The sequence below is a fragment of the Syngnathus typhle genome, linkage group LG5, assembly GCF_033458585.1.
Source record: "Syngnathus typhle isolate RoL2023-S1 ecotype Sweden linkage group LG5, RoL_Styp_1.0, whole genome shotgun sequence".
Classification (NCBI taxonomy): domain Eukaryota; kingdom Metazoa; phylum Chordata; class Actinopteri; order Syngnathiformes; family Syngnathidae; genus Syngnathus; species Syngnathus typhle.
The window spans coordinates 8,473,145-8,490,874 of record NC_083742.1 but is presented as its reverse complement, the minus strand read 5'-3'; the positions used below and the strand labels follow the sequence as shown (position 1 = coordinate 8,490,874).

General features: G+C 39.1%; 1 protein-coding gene across 1 annotated transcript; it reads right to left on the bottom strand.

Annotated features, from left to right (window-relative positions):
• Window positions 1–131: 131 nt before the first annotated feature.
• piwil2 (piwi-like RNA-mediated gene silencing 2) lies at window positions 132–17,045 on the bottom strand. Its single transcript, XM_061278455.1, has 24 exons — window positions 16,956–17,045; window positions 15,437–15,779; window positions 15,259–15,364; window positions 14,497–14,599; window positions 12,477–12,658; window positions 12,107–12,188; window positions 11,837–11,947; window positions 11,398–11,515; window positions 10,189–10,313; window positions 9,321–9,401; window positions 9,136–9,249; window positions 8,531–8,719; window positions 7,312–7,396; window positions 7,026–7,118; window positions 6,703–6,843; window positions 6,470–6,583; window positions 5,670–5,858; window positions 5,257–5,358; window positions 3,841–3,957; window positions 3,359–3,447; window positions 3,174–3,279; window positions 2,484–2,737; window positions 1,536–1,643; window positions 132–836 (listed from the first exon to the last, which is right to left on the bottom strand). The coding sequence occupies exons 2-24, from the start codon at window positions 15,749–15,751 to the stop codon at window positions 680–682; spliced, it is 3,081 nt and encodes a 1,026-aa protein (XP_061134439.1). The 5' UTR covers window positions 15,752–15,779; window positions 16,956–17,045; the 3' UTR covers window positions 132–679.
• Between the last annotated feature and the right edge of the window lie 685 nt (window positions 17,046–17,730).

The following is a 17,730-nucleotide window of genomic DNA, read 5'->3' as shown; positions in this document are numbered from 1 at the left end:
ACACTTGTCTCTTTTGTGAGCCGACACCGTGAGTTCGATTCCCGTGAATGTGCTTGAGTAAAAGGTACTGAACCACTCATTCAATGCCAGTGGGTTCAACCTTAACTCTTTAATTGTTTGAAACACTGGTAAGAGTCAACAGTTGCCCTAGATTTTAGGGCTTAAAAGGTAGCGCTTGGATTTCATCCAGTTTTTATTCATCCCAGATGCTGAGGCTATCCATGGCTAGTAAGACACTATCTCGGGTTAGTGTTCAAAACAAAAGTCCTACAGTAAGACTTACACTCTTATCCAATTTTTAAAATTCTTTTTAACAATTTTATTCAAACAGCATTGTCATTCCTTTCACACCACAACTGGTTAACTCACACGTTTCTTGAAATCATAACTGGTGTTTCAACAGGAAAATAAAGCTTGCGTGTTTTAAAGGAAAAGAAGCTTCCCCAAAAATGTAGGGCTTGCATTTCGTCCAGTTTCGATCCTGTCTTTATTCATCTCGGATGCTGAGAATATCCATGGCTAGTAAGATGCCATTTAAGGTTAGAGTGAATAACAAAAATCCTACAGTAAGACTTCTACCTCTAATTCTAGTTTGTTTTAAAATAAATTTTTTTCAAACATTTCTTTCCTTTCACACCATAACTGGTTAACAATAACTCGCAGGAAAATAGTTTGTGTTTCAAAGGAAAAAAAGCTTGTCGGACAGCTGGATGGAGGGTTCTGAATGGAGGTACTGTCCTGAAAGGTAAGCCAGTTTGTGCGCATATTTGCATGGGGCTGGAACACGAATAGTGCCTGGCCAGTTCCAGTACAAATGGCACATCTTGAAGGTCAGCCTGTTGGTGTAAAAAAATTAATGTTATTAAAATAAGCATTTGAAGCAGTACAATGACTAAAAATGTCTGACAATTTATAGCAGTAAAGCAGAATGAGGCAGGGTAAACTGTGGTAACACATTCAGACTTTTCTGCCTCGCACATCAGCTCGGGCTCCTTTCCAGTCAGAGAGGTGACATTACATGTCCCAAGAGCCAGCTTCTGCAGCCGGGGATCGGACCGCCAAGGTCCCCACCTTTGGCTGCCGCCCAGCTCACTTTGCACCCGACCCCTTTGGCCTCTCCCAAAGGTGGTGAGCCAATGGGAAGGGGGACCCACGTTTCCTTTTTGGGCTGTGCCCGGCCGGGCCCCATGGGCGGAGACCCGGACGCTTGCCTTTGAGCCCCAACTCCAGGCCTGGCTCCAGAGGGGGGCCCCGTTTACCCACGTCCAGGCGAGGGAAAACCAAATCCAATTATTGTAGTCAACATAAGGGGTTTGTGTGAGCCGTGCTTTGTCTGGCCCTTCACTCAGGACCATTTTGCCAATATTGACCCTGCCAGAGTAGCCCCAGACAACTTGGCTCCTAGGATCATTTGGACCCCAAACCCCTCCACCACGATAAGGTGACTACTCATGGAGGGGGTGACTATTCACGTATTCTATTCTATTCTATTCTATTCTATTCTATTCTATTCTCATGTTTGTGTAAGTGGAAACCTTTGCAGATGGTCAGGCATCAGGTTCGCTGTATTGTAGAGGGTAATGTAGTGGGTAGGAAGTCCACATCCATGGCGAATGTGATGTGCCACCAGGTAGAAGTCCACCCTGCAGTGTGTAGATATCAGGGGGAAGACCGACTTGTAACTTTGTGACAGCACTTTTATGAATTAAGGGTTAGGATCAGAAACGTGTATTTTTTTTCTGACACATCATAGCTATTAAATACAGCATGGTAACATTCATGTTGCACAAGCTTTTATAGGTCAAACATAAAACCTTCACCTGAAATCAATATTAAAGATATGTTTTGAGAGACAAAGTCATCTCTGATTAAATTTGCTGTTTATCAGTGCAATCGGTCAATTTTTGAGCATAGATACCAGTGCACTGGGCGGCAAAGGAAAATCATCTTAGTAATATGCTCTAGAAATTACCGTATTTTCCGCACTTATGTAAAGGTGCGCTTAAAAGTGAAGGTACGCCTTTTAATAAGGTGCACCTTTTGTGTACCGAATTCCAAAATCTGTAAAGTTTTGTGTGGCGTCCCATTATTATAGTCCTTGGTATGGCCTGGCCGGGGTTTGAACCCACAAGTCTCAGGGCGGACACTCTACCACTAGTCCACTGAGCTGGTCTTATAATAAGGGTCGTCTTATATTCAGGCCACTACGGTAATATCGACTAACGAGTACAATGCAGTACATGATTAAATAGAATAAAGTACGACTGAACTCACTGCATTGCTCCTGTGATGTTTTTTTTTTAACCGCAAGTCATGGCATGTATGCACCCTATAATGCGGTGCGACCTATCTGTGGATTAAGTACAGAAAAGCACCCGGAATTGAGTCTGCTCCTTTTAACCCGAAGCGTCTGATGGTGCGGAAAATACGGTAGTAGTAAAACAAAACTGGCAGTAACAAATAAACAAAAAAAATGCACTGACCAGTCTTTTTGAGTGAGTGTGTGATCCAGAACAGTTCCAGGTGAAGGCGCGCCAAAGCTGCTTCCAGCACATGAATAGAGGGTAGTGCTGATTCTCTTTTGGACTACAATAAAGACAAGCTTGGGATCATAGCTGGGAAACGTCTCGAAGCATTTGATTAACTGTGGGATCTCATGCTGCTCAACCATCTTGAGTTGACCATCTGACACGCCATCCCGATACACCACAATCTTTTCTGGCAAGTAATGGTTGACCTATGCAGAAGTTTTATATATGTTGGAAACACTGTAGCAATTAAGCAGTAAAATATTGTCCTTAAAATGTTATATTACACACACACCTTTTCCAAATAACATTGCAAAGTATACGTCTTTTCCAAATAACATTGCAAAGTATACAACACAGTATGTAGTAATTGGATCTGTTAACCTTGGCCGATAAAAATGCAGACCGCAACAAGCAAAAGAGGATTTGTAAATCCTGGGGACGGTTTTTGACAAAAGCAACCGATCGGTTCAACCATTTTGGTTCAATACGAGTTATTCTGTCAGTTCACTGTTCAACACGTTGGTAACTGTAAGCACTCATAAAAATGTTAATAAAAATATGTGCACTCTTCGAAATGCTATATCCATCTATGTATTTCATACTCTTAAATTGTTGTTTAATTTGTAATTTTATTTGTGTTACCTCATGATACTTGTGCAGTGCATCCAACAAGCAAACTGTAAAACCATTGATGATTTCTTCATTGGGTCCTTGGAAAGTTACTCTGGAATACCAGCGAGTCAGTGAGCTAAAAAAAAAACCCCACAAAAACAACAACGTAGGGATGAACATTGATTTGACACCAATAAACAATGAAAAAGACTTACTTGTTTGTGCTTGCAACAAAGCCCATGACTGATCGGCGACTCTTGTGGGTGTCATGGTGGACATCAACTCCAACCAGCATTATTTGTTTCTATGAGGTTTTTGCAAATATAAATTTGTGCGAATGTGACCAAGACATTTTCACCATATTGACAATCTGTACAACTCCCCCCAAAACCTTTTCTTTAGAGTAAAATTAAATCAGTTACAATCTCTTCGTTGTATAAATGCACACACTTTCAAACTAATGCTTTGTTGCAACACATTTGGCTTGGTCTCATCAGTGGTAAAAAGGTTTTAGAAAAAACATCTTGTTTCACGTATCTACATTTAACACATTCTCTCTCTCGCTCTCATATAAGTATATATACATATATATATATATATAGACTTGACATGCGTTTACCGGAATAGTCTCGTGAACTCTCTGATATATATATGCCCGCACACAAACACTGTGGCTGTTGATAGGCACGGGGCTTACCAGAGGGACATTGACAGTCCAAAGTTCTCCTCCTAATTTGCTGTTCACTTGGAGGAGTATTTTTTGGGTCACACTCCTTAACTTCTGTTGCTGGGAAATTGTCCGGATGTTGATAACCTAGCAAACAAAACAAAACAAAGTTACCGTATTTCCTGGACTATAAACCGGAATGGCTAATATTAGGCCAGAATCTTGGTTTGTTCATATATATAAGCCGCACCGGACTATAAGCCGCAGGTGTTTTAATGTTTAATTACCATTTGTAAGAGAGTATACGCTAAGATTGACAGGAAAGAAATGGTTCTTTTTGGACGCATACCTTTTATTAATATAACGTTTATTGACAGAGATGAAGGACTTTTGCAAACAAACATGTATAAATCTCAGCTACGACCATAATAAAGTTAATGTGCAGGGAACACTAGCAACACACTAATGATAAATAAAATGGGACCACTTACTGGGGTAAAGTTGGCAATGCGATATGAACTACACGTATTGCTCCGGAGAAATGGGTGACACAACAAAATGTCATCACCAATAGCCCAGTGCCCTCTATTGGCAAGAGAAAATCTCTATAGTACATGAGTAGCTCTAGTTCCTTTGTTAAATGCCAAACAAACTGCCTTTAACGTAAAAGCAGCATCATATGCATTTGTCCCCCATAATGAGGATTTGTGTATAAAAACTTCCTTTCACCAGTAATGTCCATCTTCATCTCGTTCTGTCTCTTGTTTGTGTCAATTGGGCGACACTATTTACCTGGCGGACAGACATGCGATCAACACACAACTCTTCTCCCCAGTGACCATGCGTCTGGTCACATATCCCTCCGCCCAGCCAAGCGGTGCCGTACAACAGTGGCCCACAACCAGTTTATCAATGAGTGTAGTATAAGTGTACTAGAGATCACAAAAATCCATAGATACATCGCACCAAACTACAAGCTGCAGGGTTTAAAGCTTGTGCAAAAAGTCGGGGCTTATAGTCCGGAAAATACAATAGTAGATTCACAAGGAATTTTATAGAAATAAGCATTTGAAAATGTGGGAAACCTACACAGATTTACATTCAAAATTGCATATTGATATTTGTTTCCTAATTATTGTGAGAAATACGATGGTCAGATGAATATTATTATTAATGAATTATTAATGCCACAGAATACCATGAGTAAAGGTAATTTGAGTAAAAAGGATGGTGACCCCTGTTATAGTGCAACCACAAGGTATTCACGGCGTTCACTTTTTCCACGTCACAGCCATATCCCAAAACGGAATATAAAGCGCGATATGTTTTTTCTTGTACAGCAGTTCAGCCAATCAATGACTTAATTTGATTTAAATTGATTTAACTTGAATCTCTATAACTATGATTTCAAGTTTGTCACTTGTTTTTTTAGCTACTGTATGATACCTGGGATGGGATGGGACTTTTAACACAGCAGAGCTTCTTGATGGCACTGTAGAGATCTTCTCTGTTCCCTACCAGGATGCACACTACAAGCTGTAAAGTAGGCTATGAACAAGAATTAAAAATATAAGACAGTATCCTTCAATGTTGTTTTTTTTCCAACACGTCTAGAATATATTGTGTTCATTAACAAACAAGAATCATCAACATCGTAATTTTGGGGTTTTCAATTTACTCTCGCCATAAGAAATCATGACTCTAAATACCAGAATCATTCCAATAGTAAAATCGTCCAAGTCATTTTACAATACATCTTAAAATTATGGAGCAACTTGATTTAAAGAATAAATAAAAAAAAGGTTAAAATTAGCAGGCAATCATAGGCAAAATGTCAATTGTTAAAATGCATGTCTTACCTCACTAGTGAGCTGAGAGTGGATGCTTTTGACATACGATTCTGTGCGATCATCCTTCAGCTCTACACACACCGGACGAGCCACTTGCACCCCGAGAGGCCCACCCACCTTGTTCAAGGTTGAAATAAACTCTTCAGCATGGTCTGCACAGCGGCAAGGGTAGAAAATGGCCCATTTTTTTAGGGGGACCTAAGAGATTGATTCGACAATGAATACCAACGACCAAAACAAACCTAACTGAGCTAAAACATAGGCAACACTGGCTCTTGTGTAAGCTTTTACAATGAGATATTTCTCATATGACCAAGTTTAGGGATAAGATGGTTTACTTACAAATGTTCAATTTAAGCATTACAGTTTCAAATTTCATGTCGTTACCATGAAAGCAGATCTTTGTGTTGATCACAAAAATCAAAACTTTGGAAAACAGTGATTAATATGTATTTGTGGCTATTTTCCTGTTTATAGCCGTAACTGTAAATTAATCATAATTAATGCATGTTAGATTGAAATAATGACACTTAAATATATGTCATGCAACAGTAAAAAAGATTGAATCATTGAATTGGATTAAATTAATTAATTCATTATCAAAAACATTGTTTCCTGCAGCCCCACTTGTAAGCAAAAGGTACCAAGACTATGACCAAGAATAACGCAATGCAACTCAGACCAATAATAAACAAATCGGACATCTAAGTTAGAGCGATCACTATAATCATGAATGAAATTAAAATTATTTTAAAGCGAAGTTCCGTCTGTTAATCAAAAAGTAGTTATCAGATGTCCCAGTTACTTACTGAGCTAATTGAAGCAACCCTCACAACATCTCTGGACCACGATCCATCAGCACCGATTGTAAACGACGATGTTGGGACACAGATGGGTTCAAGAGGCAAAATTCTACCCTTTACCTGAAAAAGTGAAAATGAAATTCCACTTTATCAAGCAGATCTGGGTTGACAAGTGAACGTATAGCTTAACATAGGTATACTTCTAGAAATATATTCTCCTTGTCAGTCATACAACTTACTTGCAGTATTTCCGAGGCAAATTCAAGGTTCCACTTGGTGACTTCTTTTTGGCTGTCGGGGTTAGCGCTTATGTTCTTCAAAAGTTGCTTTATTGAAAGATTGTGCTGGTCGCCATTCAAATTAATGTGCATGGTCAGGTCCTAAAATATTTAAATTCAAATTTTTAATAGTGGCCAGCCAATCACTGATACCTTTGAGAGTACTTACAGTTTACACAAGCTAAGAACAATAGTTTAACCGAGGACTAAGTAAAAAACAAATTAAAATTGTGCTTTAAATAGTTTTGTTTGTGTCTGAAACAAGAAATTCTGGTCAAATGTACCTTCATTGTTTTGAAATCCTTCTTCATATTTTCTGGGATCCCCGTCATGAATGAAAGCTCAGGAACGATTAAGATTTCTCCAGTAATGACTTGCTGAAAATAATAAGTTATAAAGTATTCAGTGTGAAATCAGTGTAAGTCATTCTTTTTCATGAAAATGATATTCCATTAAGTCATGTTTGGCCACGTCACTCAATTTGCTGTTTCTAAGTACTGACATTTGAAGTTCATTTACATTTCCTTGCAGATTTTATTGAGTTAATAAACAGAAATTGAAAACCTTTACCTTTCCACCGGTCTTGGAACGCTCTTTTGGTTTATGCATGAGAAGAGGTTGGTCCATTTCTTTAATAATAATTCCATAGTGCTTGCTATGATTGATAGACAATAAAAGATAGTTAATTGATCGATGAGTAGGTATTGTTCAAAACATGTGCCATTAAAATTAAAGATCGGTTGAATCTACTTAACCAGTGGTTAAAAAAAATAGAGTTTTGAACAACTGGGCCTTTGTGGTTAGGGCTAGTTGTTGACTCTGTTGGCACACCTCAAATGCGGTAACACAATGTACGCATGTTAATACAGTGATACCTCTACTTACGAACTTATGTAATTCGTTCTGCAATCCGGTTTGTAAGTAGAAACGGTAAGGGGGAAAAAAACGTATTAATTAAATTAACAATAAAAAAAAAACCGAGCTTCAGATGTTCATTCCGGGCTGATCACGAGCCTAATAACGAACTCCTCACTAGCCACAGGCTAGTCTGCCCGGCCTACAGCTGAAGGTGGCGCTAAATTGCCAATTCCCCACCCAGCAATATGAAAAATAGAAAACCTTTGAGGTGGAAAATATTGTAATAATACGTGACATGAAAAAATGCCGCTCCTGTGTTGCTCGTGCCAAAAAACCTTACTGGCCAGGCCGAACAGGGAATGTGCGAGCAAAGGAGACAGGTGGGTGGGAGCAGAGGGTAAACTGGTAACCGGTTCGGAAGTCAGAATTTGGTTCATAAGTAAATGCAAAAGTATTGCGACGCTCCAGTTCGTATCGCGAAGAGTTTGTACGTATAGGAGTTCGTAAGTAGAGGTATCACTATCTGTAAAGTCGCGTGCATGTGAGGATTATTCTATTTCTGTAATGTCTACAATGATTTTTTATTTCTATAATGTCTATAATACTTTGAAATCAATGTGTGCCATATTGTCACATTATTGGTAGATTTTGTCATTTGATTTGCTCGAGTGAGGAAGAACACGCAAATATAAGTTGGATCTTACGGAAAAAATGCATGCACTGGAATTCTGGTATATATAAGTGTTGTTTACTTGTATGTATATTGTGTACTATGTCGTGTCACCGTGGGAACGTTATTTCGATTTCTTTGTGTGTCTTGGCATGTGAAGAAATTGACAAAGCAGACTTTGATATATGTCGCAGTACTTTAAGCCATGTTTCAATGTTTACTTTCCCTGCTCAATGATGACCTCAAAGACAGTTGTCACACCTGTAGTAGTCCACAAAAGTGGTTTTTGTGCCATCCATCAAGGTGAAGGTGTCTTTGGGTGATTTGTCCCACTCAATGGAATCAACGCGGTAAGTCCGGTTATTGTAGCGGGTGATAATGATGTTTCCAACAAGTTCTTTGGTGCATTCATCTCTAAATTTCTCTTTGCTTCGTTGGTACAGAATATTCCTGTCAAGAGAAAACATGTCAAATGTAAGTTTTAAATTACATGCCCATTTGTGCTTTATGTATTTTAAAAGACAGCTTCGCTTTGTCTCAACAATCAATAATCATTTGACCAATTGATGATCCAACAGGTTGGTGCATTATTTGTCAGAGTGCATTTACAAAGAGTGTGTCGTTTTTTTCACTTCAACAGTTGAACAATACTGAATTTACGGAATGTAACAAAGTAACACTCAAACAAATATCCAAACAATAATGTTATATTCTAAGCACAACTAAAGAAATTTCTTCACTTTGAAGATGGTCTTCTCTCACAAGTTTAGATGTCCTTTTGTCATTTGGTCAACATCAAATAAATATTTAAATCTACCATTCAAATGATTTAACTGTTTTGTGTTAATAATTTTGCATTAACTCACATGAATTCCAGCACAGAGTCATTCCGCAAGACTTTGTGGGAGACATCAACACACAGGTACAGACCTCCATCTGTATGTTTGATACATGTTGAATAGCCTGGCCATACTTGCAGCCTATAAAACACATTTATTTGAACAGATTTGAACAAAGCCTCTTTATGGTAGCATTTCAAAATACTACATACCGATGTTTGTCAAGAACTACTGCATTTTCTGGATTATAATGATTTCTCCCGATGGGCTTCAATCCAATCATTTTCATGACCCTTGAATCAGAGGAAAGACATTTTTTCTTTTAAAAAACAAGACATTTTAAAGTTTGAATTACTTTTCAGAAAATGACAAATTTGATTATTTGGTCTCACAAGTAATTTAACATAACACAAATAAAGCACGAAAAACTAATTTCTAGTTCATACATTCCATCCAGCCATTTTCTACACCGCTGGTCCCCACGGGGGTCACGGGTGTGGTGAAGCCTATCCCAGCAGTCATCGGCAGTAAGTGGCAGACACCCTGAACTGGTTGTCATTTTGGGAGAACACCGGACATCAAGTGGAGGCGAGACCATTGAGATTTGAAGAGCAGTAAGTTATTTAGGCTGTGGTCATTAGCCTAGCGTTATTACCGTTTTTTTCCATGTACAATGCGCCCCCATGTATAACACGCACCGCAAAAATGGCATGTCAATGCTGGAAAAAAGCCTGTACCCATGTATAATACGCACCCAAATTTTAACTTTTTTTTTTTTTTTTAAAGTCCCAATGATCGTCACACACGCATCTGGGTGTGGTGAAATTTGTCCCCTGCATTTGACCCATCCCCGTGTGATTTTGATCCGTGCAGTACAATGACTGACTGGCACTCAGCCTTTTTGAAACTACGTCACTCACCGGAAATTGCAAACGTGCATTTTCGTTGTTTAGCGTGTTGCTATGGGTCTAATTAAGAACCTGGGTGAGTTGCGTTGAAAAAACAAAAGTATGCTTAAAATGATTTTGGCTGTTAAAATAAAGTTTACTTCACATTTGGTCTTTAAATTCAAAAGTGTACCTCCGGAGAACGACATTGTAGAGTGGGATGCATAGCTCAGAGTTGGGTGGCAATATCTTCGTCATCTGTATTTGGATATGGATTTCTTCATTGTCGGTTCTTCTCAAACTCCTAAGAACCACCTCCTGTGAATTAACCAAATTACAATACTTTAAGACATACATTTACAATTTAACAATATGAACAATCCTCAAATTGTAGTCTGAGACTAATACGGGCTCCCAACTATTTCAGGGAGGGTGCAGCAAGGCTGAAAAAGTGAAATAATTTAATTTCCAAAAGTTATGTCAACTTCCAAAGCTTAAGGCATAAAACACACTATGGCCACATGCTCACTTCACCACATTACTACTACGTCAGAGTTTAGTACTAATTTGGTTACCATGACAACTAGTTGCAGAATTGGGGTATCTACACGTTAAGCCCAACTCTAAAATTCTATCGCGTTTTCGCTCCGAGTCAGTAACTTCATTTTCTCAAGAATGGCAACCTATCAAATTTAGTTCAGTAAATGGGAAATGTTTTGGTTGCGAGAATGACCCGGATTCATGAGGATCTGACTGGGAAAAGGGCGTATTGAATGCAAGTGTATTGAGGAGGCGGCCGAGCCATGACGGCTGACAATGGCGCTACGTCACGGCTCCTCTTCTCCCAAGCAACATGACTGCAGTAAAGGCGTCTTAACAAATAGTTTGGCAGAGCTCTTACAAGCTTACTTGAATGTAGTAACCAAAAACACATTTGGATAGAGATTTCCTTGATAAACCATAAATATATTTTTCTTCTGAGCTCTGAGAACTGGTACACTTTAAGCAAAGGGGTCACTCTTAATAACCAGTATCGTTTTTCCAATGCTATAAGCAAGAAATATATGACGTACTCAAATTAGTGAACAGACCATGTACCGTGAACCTTCCCGCATTAAAACAAAACTTACTTGGACAATGTTTCAATTAGTATCAGTTACATCAATACCATGACAAAACCAGAATATTATCTCTTGATTTTGTTACAACAGGTTTGCCTGATGAAAACGCAATAGGAAAAAAATAGCTATCCCCTGTCTTAGATTATAGAATAATCTTACAGGAAAATCTGATCAGACATAATGGAGTTGAGCACTTGGATTCCTCAGTAGGGAAGGTAAATACTAATATATAGGGAGATCATAAATAATACACTGGCATGTGCTCCTAAATTGATACCTACATTCTTCAGTTGTAGGGGAAGGTAGAGTATAGAACCATCAAAAGCTGTAACTTCTCCTGTGGTCAAGTGGTGCTCTTTCATCATTCCGAAGCGCATTGACATGGATTCAACATTTGGTCTGGGAAAAGAGTGGACATACAAATTGTCACAAATATTTTCAGACACATGTATATACGTGAAAAAGAATACCGTGTATCGAGAGAATGAAAGCTCAGTCATCCAAAAGTGAATCTTCATGTCATTGGACATCATCATAGGTCGATAAATTACATACATGGTATATTTCCATAAAACTAGTAGAAGAGTGTACAAACACTCCACAACACCAAGTTGGAGCTCTGACGTTACACGAGAGAGAGTGTACAAAGTACAAACGCACATTTACTAATGCTGTTTTGTCTGCTGAAGTAAAAAGAAGTCCGGGATCAAAATTACTTACGTAAATGTGACATGGTACTGATAAACAGCTTTGTTCTTGCAGTAAATTGGAATATGATTTGAGCCAATAGTTACTGGAGTTCCTTTTGATCCAGCCTTGTTGAGTGGCAGGCTGACCAAGAAAACACACATACAAAAATATTTAGATCAATGATATTCAGATAATTTAATAGTTATTACCAAATGGATAACACTTTGCTCACATGACCAAAAGGGTTAGCGAAAGCATTTAAACTCGTAACAAGAGTTAGAGGTAAAAATGTAATCTTACTGGACTGCCTCCATTTTCAATTCTTTCTTTCCTGGTGCAGTAGCCACAGGGTCTTGGGCCGCTTGAACAATGGACACAATTTCTTCACAGAATTGTATTAGTAAACAATTAGTAAATTGTTACACAAGTATTTTTTTCTTAGTTTAAGAATTGTAGTTTTGTTTTAATTGATGTGGCAATGAATGGATGTAATATGACCTCATTTAGGATAGGTTATTGTTTACTTGACTCGAGTACAAAAAGGGATTTATTAACCCTTTATTACTAATAAAGTGAAGGAAACATTTTTCAAGTCCCATCTATGATAGAATATGTTAATGCATTGGATGCTCTGCTCCCTAAGTGGTTTTCAAACGTTTAGGCTTATTACCTGTGTCAGAGGTCTCGGAGGGATGGCATGCTGTTGCCTCAGAGATAAGAGAACCAGCCTGAACACTTTTGAGAGGAAGGGAGGAAAGAGGTAAAGGACATCTTTGTCCCAGTCCAAGCGCAGGATTTAATGCTCTTCCAACTCCCACCATCATGCTTGGGGAAATTTCTTGGCCAAGAAATCTGCAACAGTTCATAGGCCATGCCAGGCTTTAATACAACAACAAATGACATACAATTGAATTTTGCTTATGGTGTGTTACTATTTTGGGGTCCATTAAGTATTACCATAGAGCAGGGGTGGCCAACCCACGGCTCGCGAGCCGCATGCGGCTCTTTGGCTGGTTTCATGCGGTTCTTTTACGTTCATATCAACATTTGTGTTTATTTTTCGTGCGCATTTGCTTTGCTTGAGTTCAATATGGTATTTTGGTCAAACGCGCATGCGCGTGAGGTGAAATCCCGCAAAGGAGGAGGGACAAACCCATTTGAGGAGTGGCAATTTCGCTCTCAAAATGGCAAGGAAAAAATGCACAGCTAAACGAATATATGACGATGAACACAGGGCAGAGCGATTGGTTTTGCTGGCTTTTTAATGAATGGCGACTGTGACTACGGGGGCCCATTAGGTCCAGAAAAGCTGACAAGACGCTAAGCCAGGGGGGGCCAACCCGGCCAAAACGGCAAGGAAAAAATGCACAGCTAAACGAATATATGACGATGAACACAGAACGTTTTTAACAGAGTTAAAGTTGTTTGTTGTTGAACGCAACGGCAAGCCATTCTGCCTGATATGTCGGACGTCATTAGCGCATTTAAAAGCTTCAAATGTTCAGCGCCACTTCAGCTCACTTCATGCCAATATCGATAAGGTCTTTGCAAAAGGGACTGGATTTCGCAAGCACAAGTTTGGACACTTTGAAAAGTCAGGCAGAAGAATAGGTACAGTTTTTCAAAAAAATTACGAAGCACTCAGAGACTGTCACACTTGCATTGTTTCAACTGGCTTGGAACATTGCACGGGCTAAAAAGCCATCCAATGAAGTGGAGTTCGTTAAAAGATGCCTCAGTGACGTTATTGAAATCTTGTCTCCTGAAAACGACAAACTAAAACGAATGGTCTGTCCCGCCACACATAGTAAGTGAAAAAACTTGTGTTTTTGTTTGTGGAATTTGTTGAACTGAGAGTTTGTCTGTGTGAGACAATGCACACAATGTTCATCGTTGAAAATGTGGTCTTTGGTTTTATAGGAGTCAATTTGTCATTATCATGTTGGTGCGTGACATAATGTCACACAATAAATTTGGCTGAGCAGAAGTGTGTGTGTGCGTGTTTGTGTGTGTGTGGGGGGGGGGTGTTCATGTGTGCTCGTGTGTATGATGTGGATCTTTGCGATGACACAGTAAAAAATGTGGCTCTTAGTCTCTGACTGGTTGGCCACCCCTGCCATAGAGTAAATTGTACCAATTGATATGCTGTTCATAGTTGGTTACTCTCTGCTGTAACAAACATGTTTACAGCAGGACTTGAATGAAAATTGTGCCGTTACGAGTGTTTCCACAACAAATATCTTACCTCAAAACCATACCTGCGCTAAGTACCACAACAGGTACTGAAATGATACCATGGCAAAAACTATAAAACATCAGTAAAAATCAGTGGAATAATAGCTGAGAGCACACATTACCTTCATTTTGTATTTATTCAAACTTGCTATGTGTTTGATTTGACGTCAACATTTATTAAAATTTTGATTTATCATACGTTACAAATTGAGTATTGTTGAATTTAGTTATTTTCAATGAAGCAATAGCTTCCATTAAAATAAGCAATCTATTAAAATCATAAGTTCTAAAGGAAAACCAACCAATCCACCACCCCCTGTGCCAGCCTCTGACACTGGACTGCTGCCAGATAACCACTACCGCAAAAGTCCTGCATGAAACAATGGTGCACTATAACAAATGCAAAAACGTAGATGATCCCATTCTATCACAACACGTCATCTTGTCATTCCTACCCTCTGCCGATCACTGCTTGGCGGTGGCCAATCTGTGGGCTACTGGCTTCTACATCCGGAATTGGCAGCTTTAACTCCTCCACCTCTCCGAAGGCTTCTCTTCCTGCAAAAATAATTGCACTGAATTGCCAGTTAAAATGTGACGATACCACTAACTACAAAATTCCCTAGAAATTTGCAATGCGTTTGCCATCAGTTCTGTCCTTATTGGTGAACAGTGGACTCCTTATAGACTCGTAAAAAGGCTGTGAACTGCTGATGTGCGGCACCGCTTTGCTGGGCGGAGGGATATGTGACACGGACACTGAGGAGAAGAGTGGTTTGTTGATCGCATGTCCATCCGCCAAACAAATAGGGAAATACTTTCAACAGAAAAAAACACGGAGATCCACGGAAAATTCTCATCCCAGTGTCACGATCCTCTCCATTTCATTGATGAAACACAAAAGGTGGAGTCTATTTCAGGCAATCAGAAAAATATTCAGGTTCAAGCATCTCCATGGCACAGGCTGTGATCTGAGTGATCCACTCGCTTTTACACACGCAATAAATACATCTGTGTTTTAAGGTGATCGCTTGACCATTGGAGACGCAACTGGCCGTATTTATTGTTGTATTGTGTTTCACGACAGCAATAAGGTGTATTTATAATACCTATGGATGAAATTGATAAGCACCCACTTCACCAAAATGCACCAAGCAGATACATCTTTTTTTTTTTATCCACTACTACAATTACCACAAAAATAATTGTATACACACCAAGTCGTAATGTTCCTCTTCCTCTTGAGGCCACTGAAGGTTCAAAGCCTATTCCCCTGAACATTGAAATCAGTGCAGGTTCTTGACCACGTGACGACGAGTCAACCTATTCAAAGAGTAAATAGATTTTTTTTTTTTAAATGATACAGAGACAAAACACTTTTCAGTCTTCGATTACCTCTTTCCTGGTGGGGGCTGCTTCTGCAAGTACCTTCCGAACCTCTGTGCTAGCCAGGACTGTGCCTCTTGATATGCCTATCTTGGGTTCTGATGCGTGAAAGGGCCCCACTCGAACTCCAAATTGTCCTCCATCGTCAGACTGACGCCCTCTACCGTGTCCAGCTAAAGGCTGATCAGCAGGTATACCAGAGCCTTGTACTTGTAGGACATTAGTAGGAGGGAAAGATCCTCTGGCTACAGCAAACCCTCTACTACGACCCCACGGAGGAATGCCCGCCATATTACTGAAGTCAGGTGGCTTTTTTGGATCCATTTTGTCCACTTGAAATATTTCCTTTCAACTGCAGCACAAAGGGAAGAAATTCCTGTTAATAAATCTTAATGTTTTAGAGGATTGGGCGGTATTATGGTATCCTGCGGTGACTAAGGCTATGTTCTCACCGTATATCTTAATGCTCAATTAGAATTTTGGGGTGAAATACTTTCTTTGTGTGTGTAAGTGTTTGTGTTCAAGTTCCATGTTAAATGCAACCTCAGTCCATCTGATGTGTGAACATATGTTCAGGGTGTAGTCCACTTTTTCACCCAAAGTCAGCTGGGATAAGTTATAGTCAAAGTCAGCAGGGATAAGCTCCAGTACGTTCCTGTGACCAAGATAAGCGTTGTTGCGAATGGATGGATGCATGCATGAATTTTTTTGCAGTATTTGACTGTTTATCGCACACACACAAGACCAAAAGTGTTGAAAGATAGCTGCTACTTAAGAACTACATATAGAACACACTTTTGAGATATTTTGAGACATGCAGACTAAGTTTCATCAAATTTCTACACTGAGGATGAAACTGATATATTACGGTAAAATTTGTTTCACCTAACTTTAAATAGCAGTCTTCCAGCAGGATATCAACAGCCAGACCGGGGTCGCACTGCAGAGATACTTTTCATGACAACACTTAGTCGTTACATTTGCTTATATCAATCGACTATGGTTCTCTTTGCTCTTGTGCCTTAACAGCCGGACACAGACAAAAGTTGAATACGGTTTTGTTTCTTAATTCCAGTTCTTTTCGGTAACATGAGTGTAATTTGTTGTCACGTTCCTATAAATAATTTTGAATTTTAGAGTGCGGATGGGTAGGGAAATGTAAATAATAAGGACAACGAATTCGTTGGAATAGTTATATCAAACATGGCGCCAAATCTATCTAATTTCGCTAGCCCCGGTGCCGGCCGGATTCCCCCATCACTTCAAACGTGTCCCATTCCTCCCCGCGATTCAATGTTATTAAACACATTAATATATTCTTCAATACATTTCTTTTACGTTGTCAAATACTTACTACAACCGAGACGCCACGAAGGAAATTGAGTATTAAGGTTGTGGCGACATCTGGCCCGCTAATCAAGACGACGTCAGCAACAAATCACGGTTGCTTGACTTGTATTTACTCAACTAACCAACTAATTTCAGTATGTCAGTATAATAAAACGGTATTATGGAGGTTAAAACTCACATTTAGTTGGCCGAAAAACGTTTACCAAACTTCTCAACTGTCGTCGTCATTAAAAGTAAGTGAGGAAGGGACTGTACCTGCCCTCAAGCGCTATTGGGCCATCTAATAGGAGGAGGTGTATACCATTGGTGTACAATAGCTGCCAATCATTCACCGCCAATTACTGTCGTAATGGACTTTATTGCCCCCTAAAGTAAAAATACACTATTGAACGGTGACAATTATTATTATTAGTAATAATAGTAACTAAAACAACTCTTGTAGAGCAACATATTTCAAATGCGCCTGGAATTAAAACCCCACACACACAAACACGTACACGAAACGCTCAAGTATGGAATAAAACAATTGCGCAAGTGCATATGCACTTGCTTTGTTAATTGTAACAGAAAATATTCATCAAGCCCGTTAATTACTAAAATATTATGAAGGAACCAAACCAAACCTAGTTTGTCTGACATTTGAATTCTTGTGTCATACAAATACGTACTGACCGAGGATGTGTTGCCATCTACTGTTAGACAGTAGTAACTACAACGGCAATCCATCTACCGTTTTTTTCCGTGTATAGTGCGCATTATTTTACTACCGTTTTTTTCCGTGTATAGTGCGCATTATTTTACTAATTTATTGTCCTAAAATCTGGGGTGCGTATTATACATGGGTACAAAGAAAAAAAAATTTAATTTTTTTTTTTTTTAATTTATTTATTTTTTTTTTTTTTTTTAAATAAAGTCATGGTACAACAAAACCAACAGCAGGACTGACCGACAAA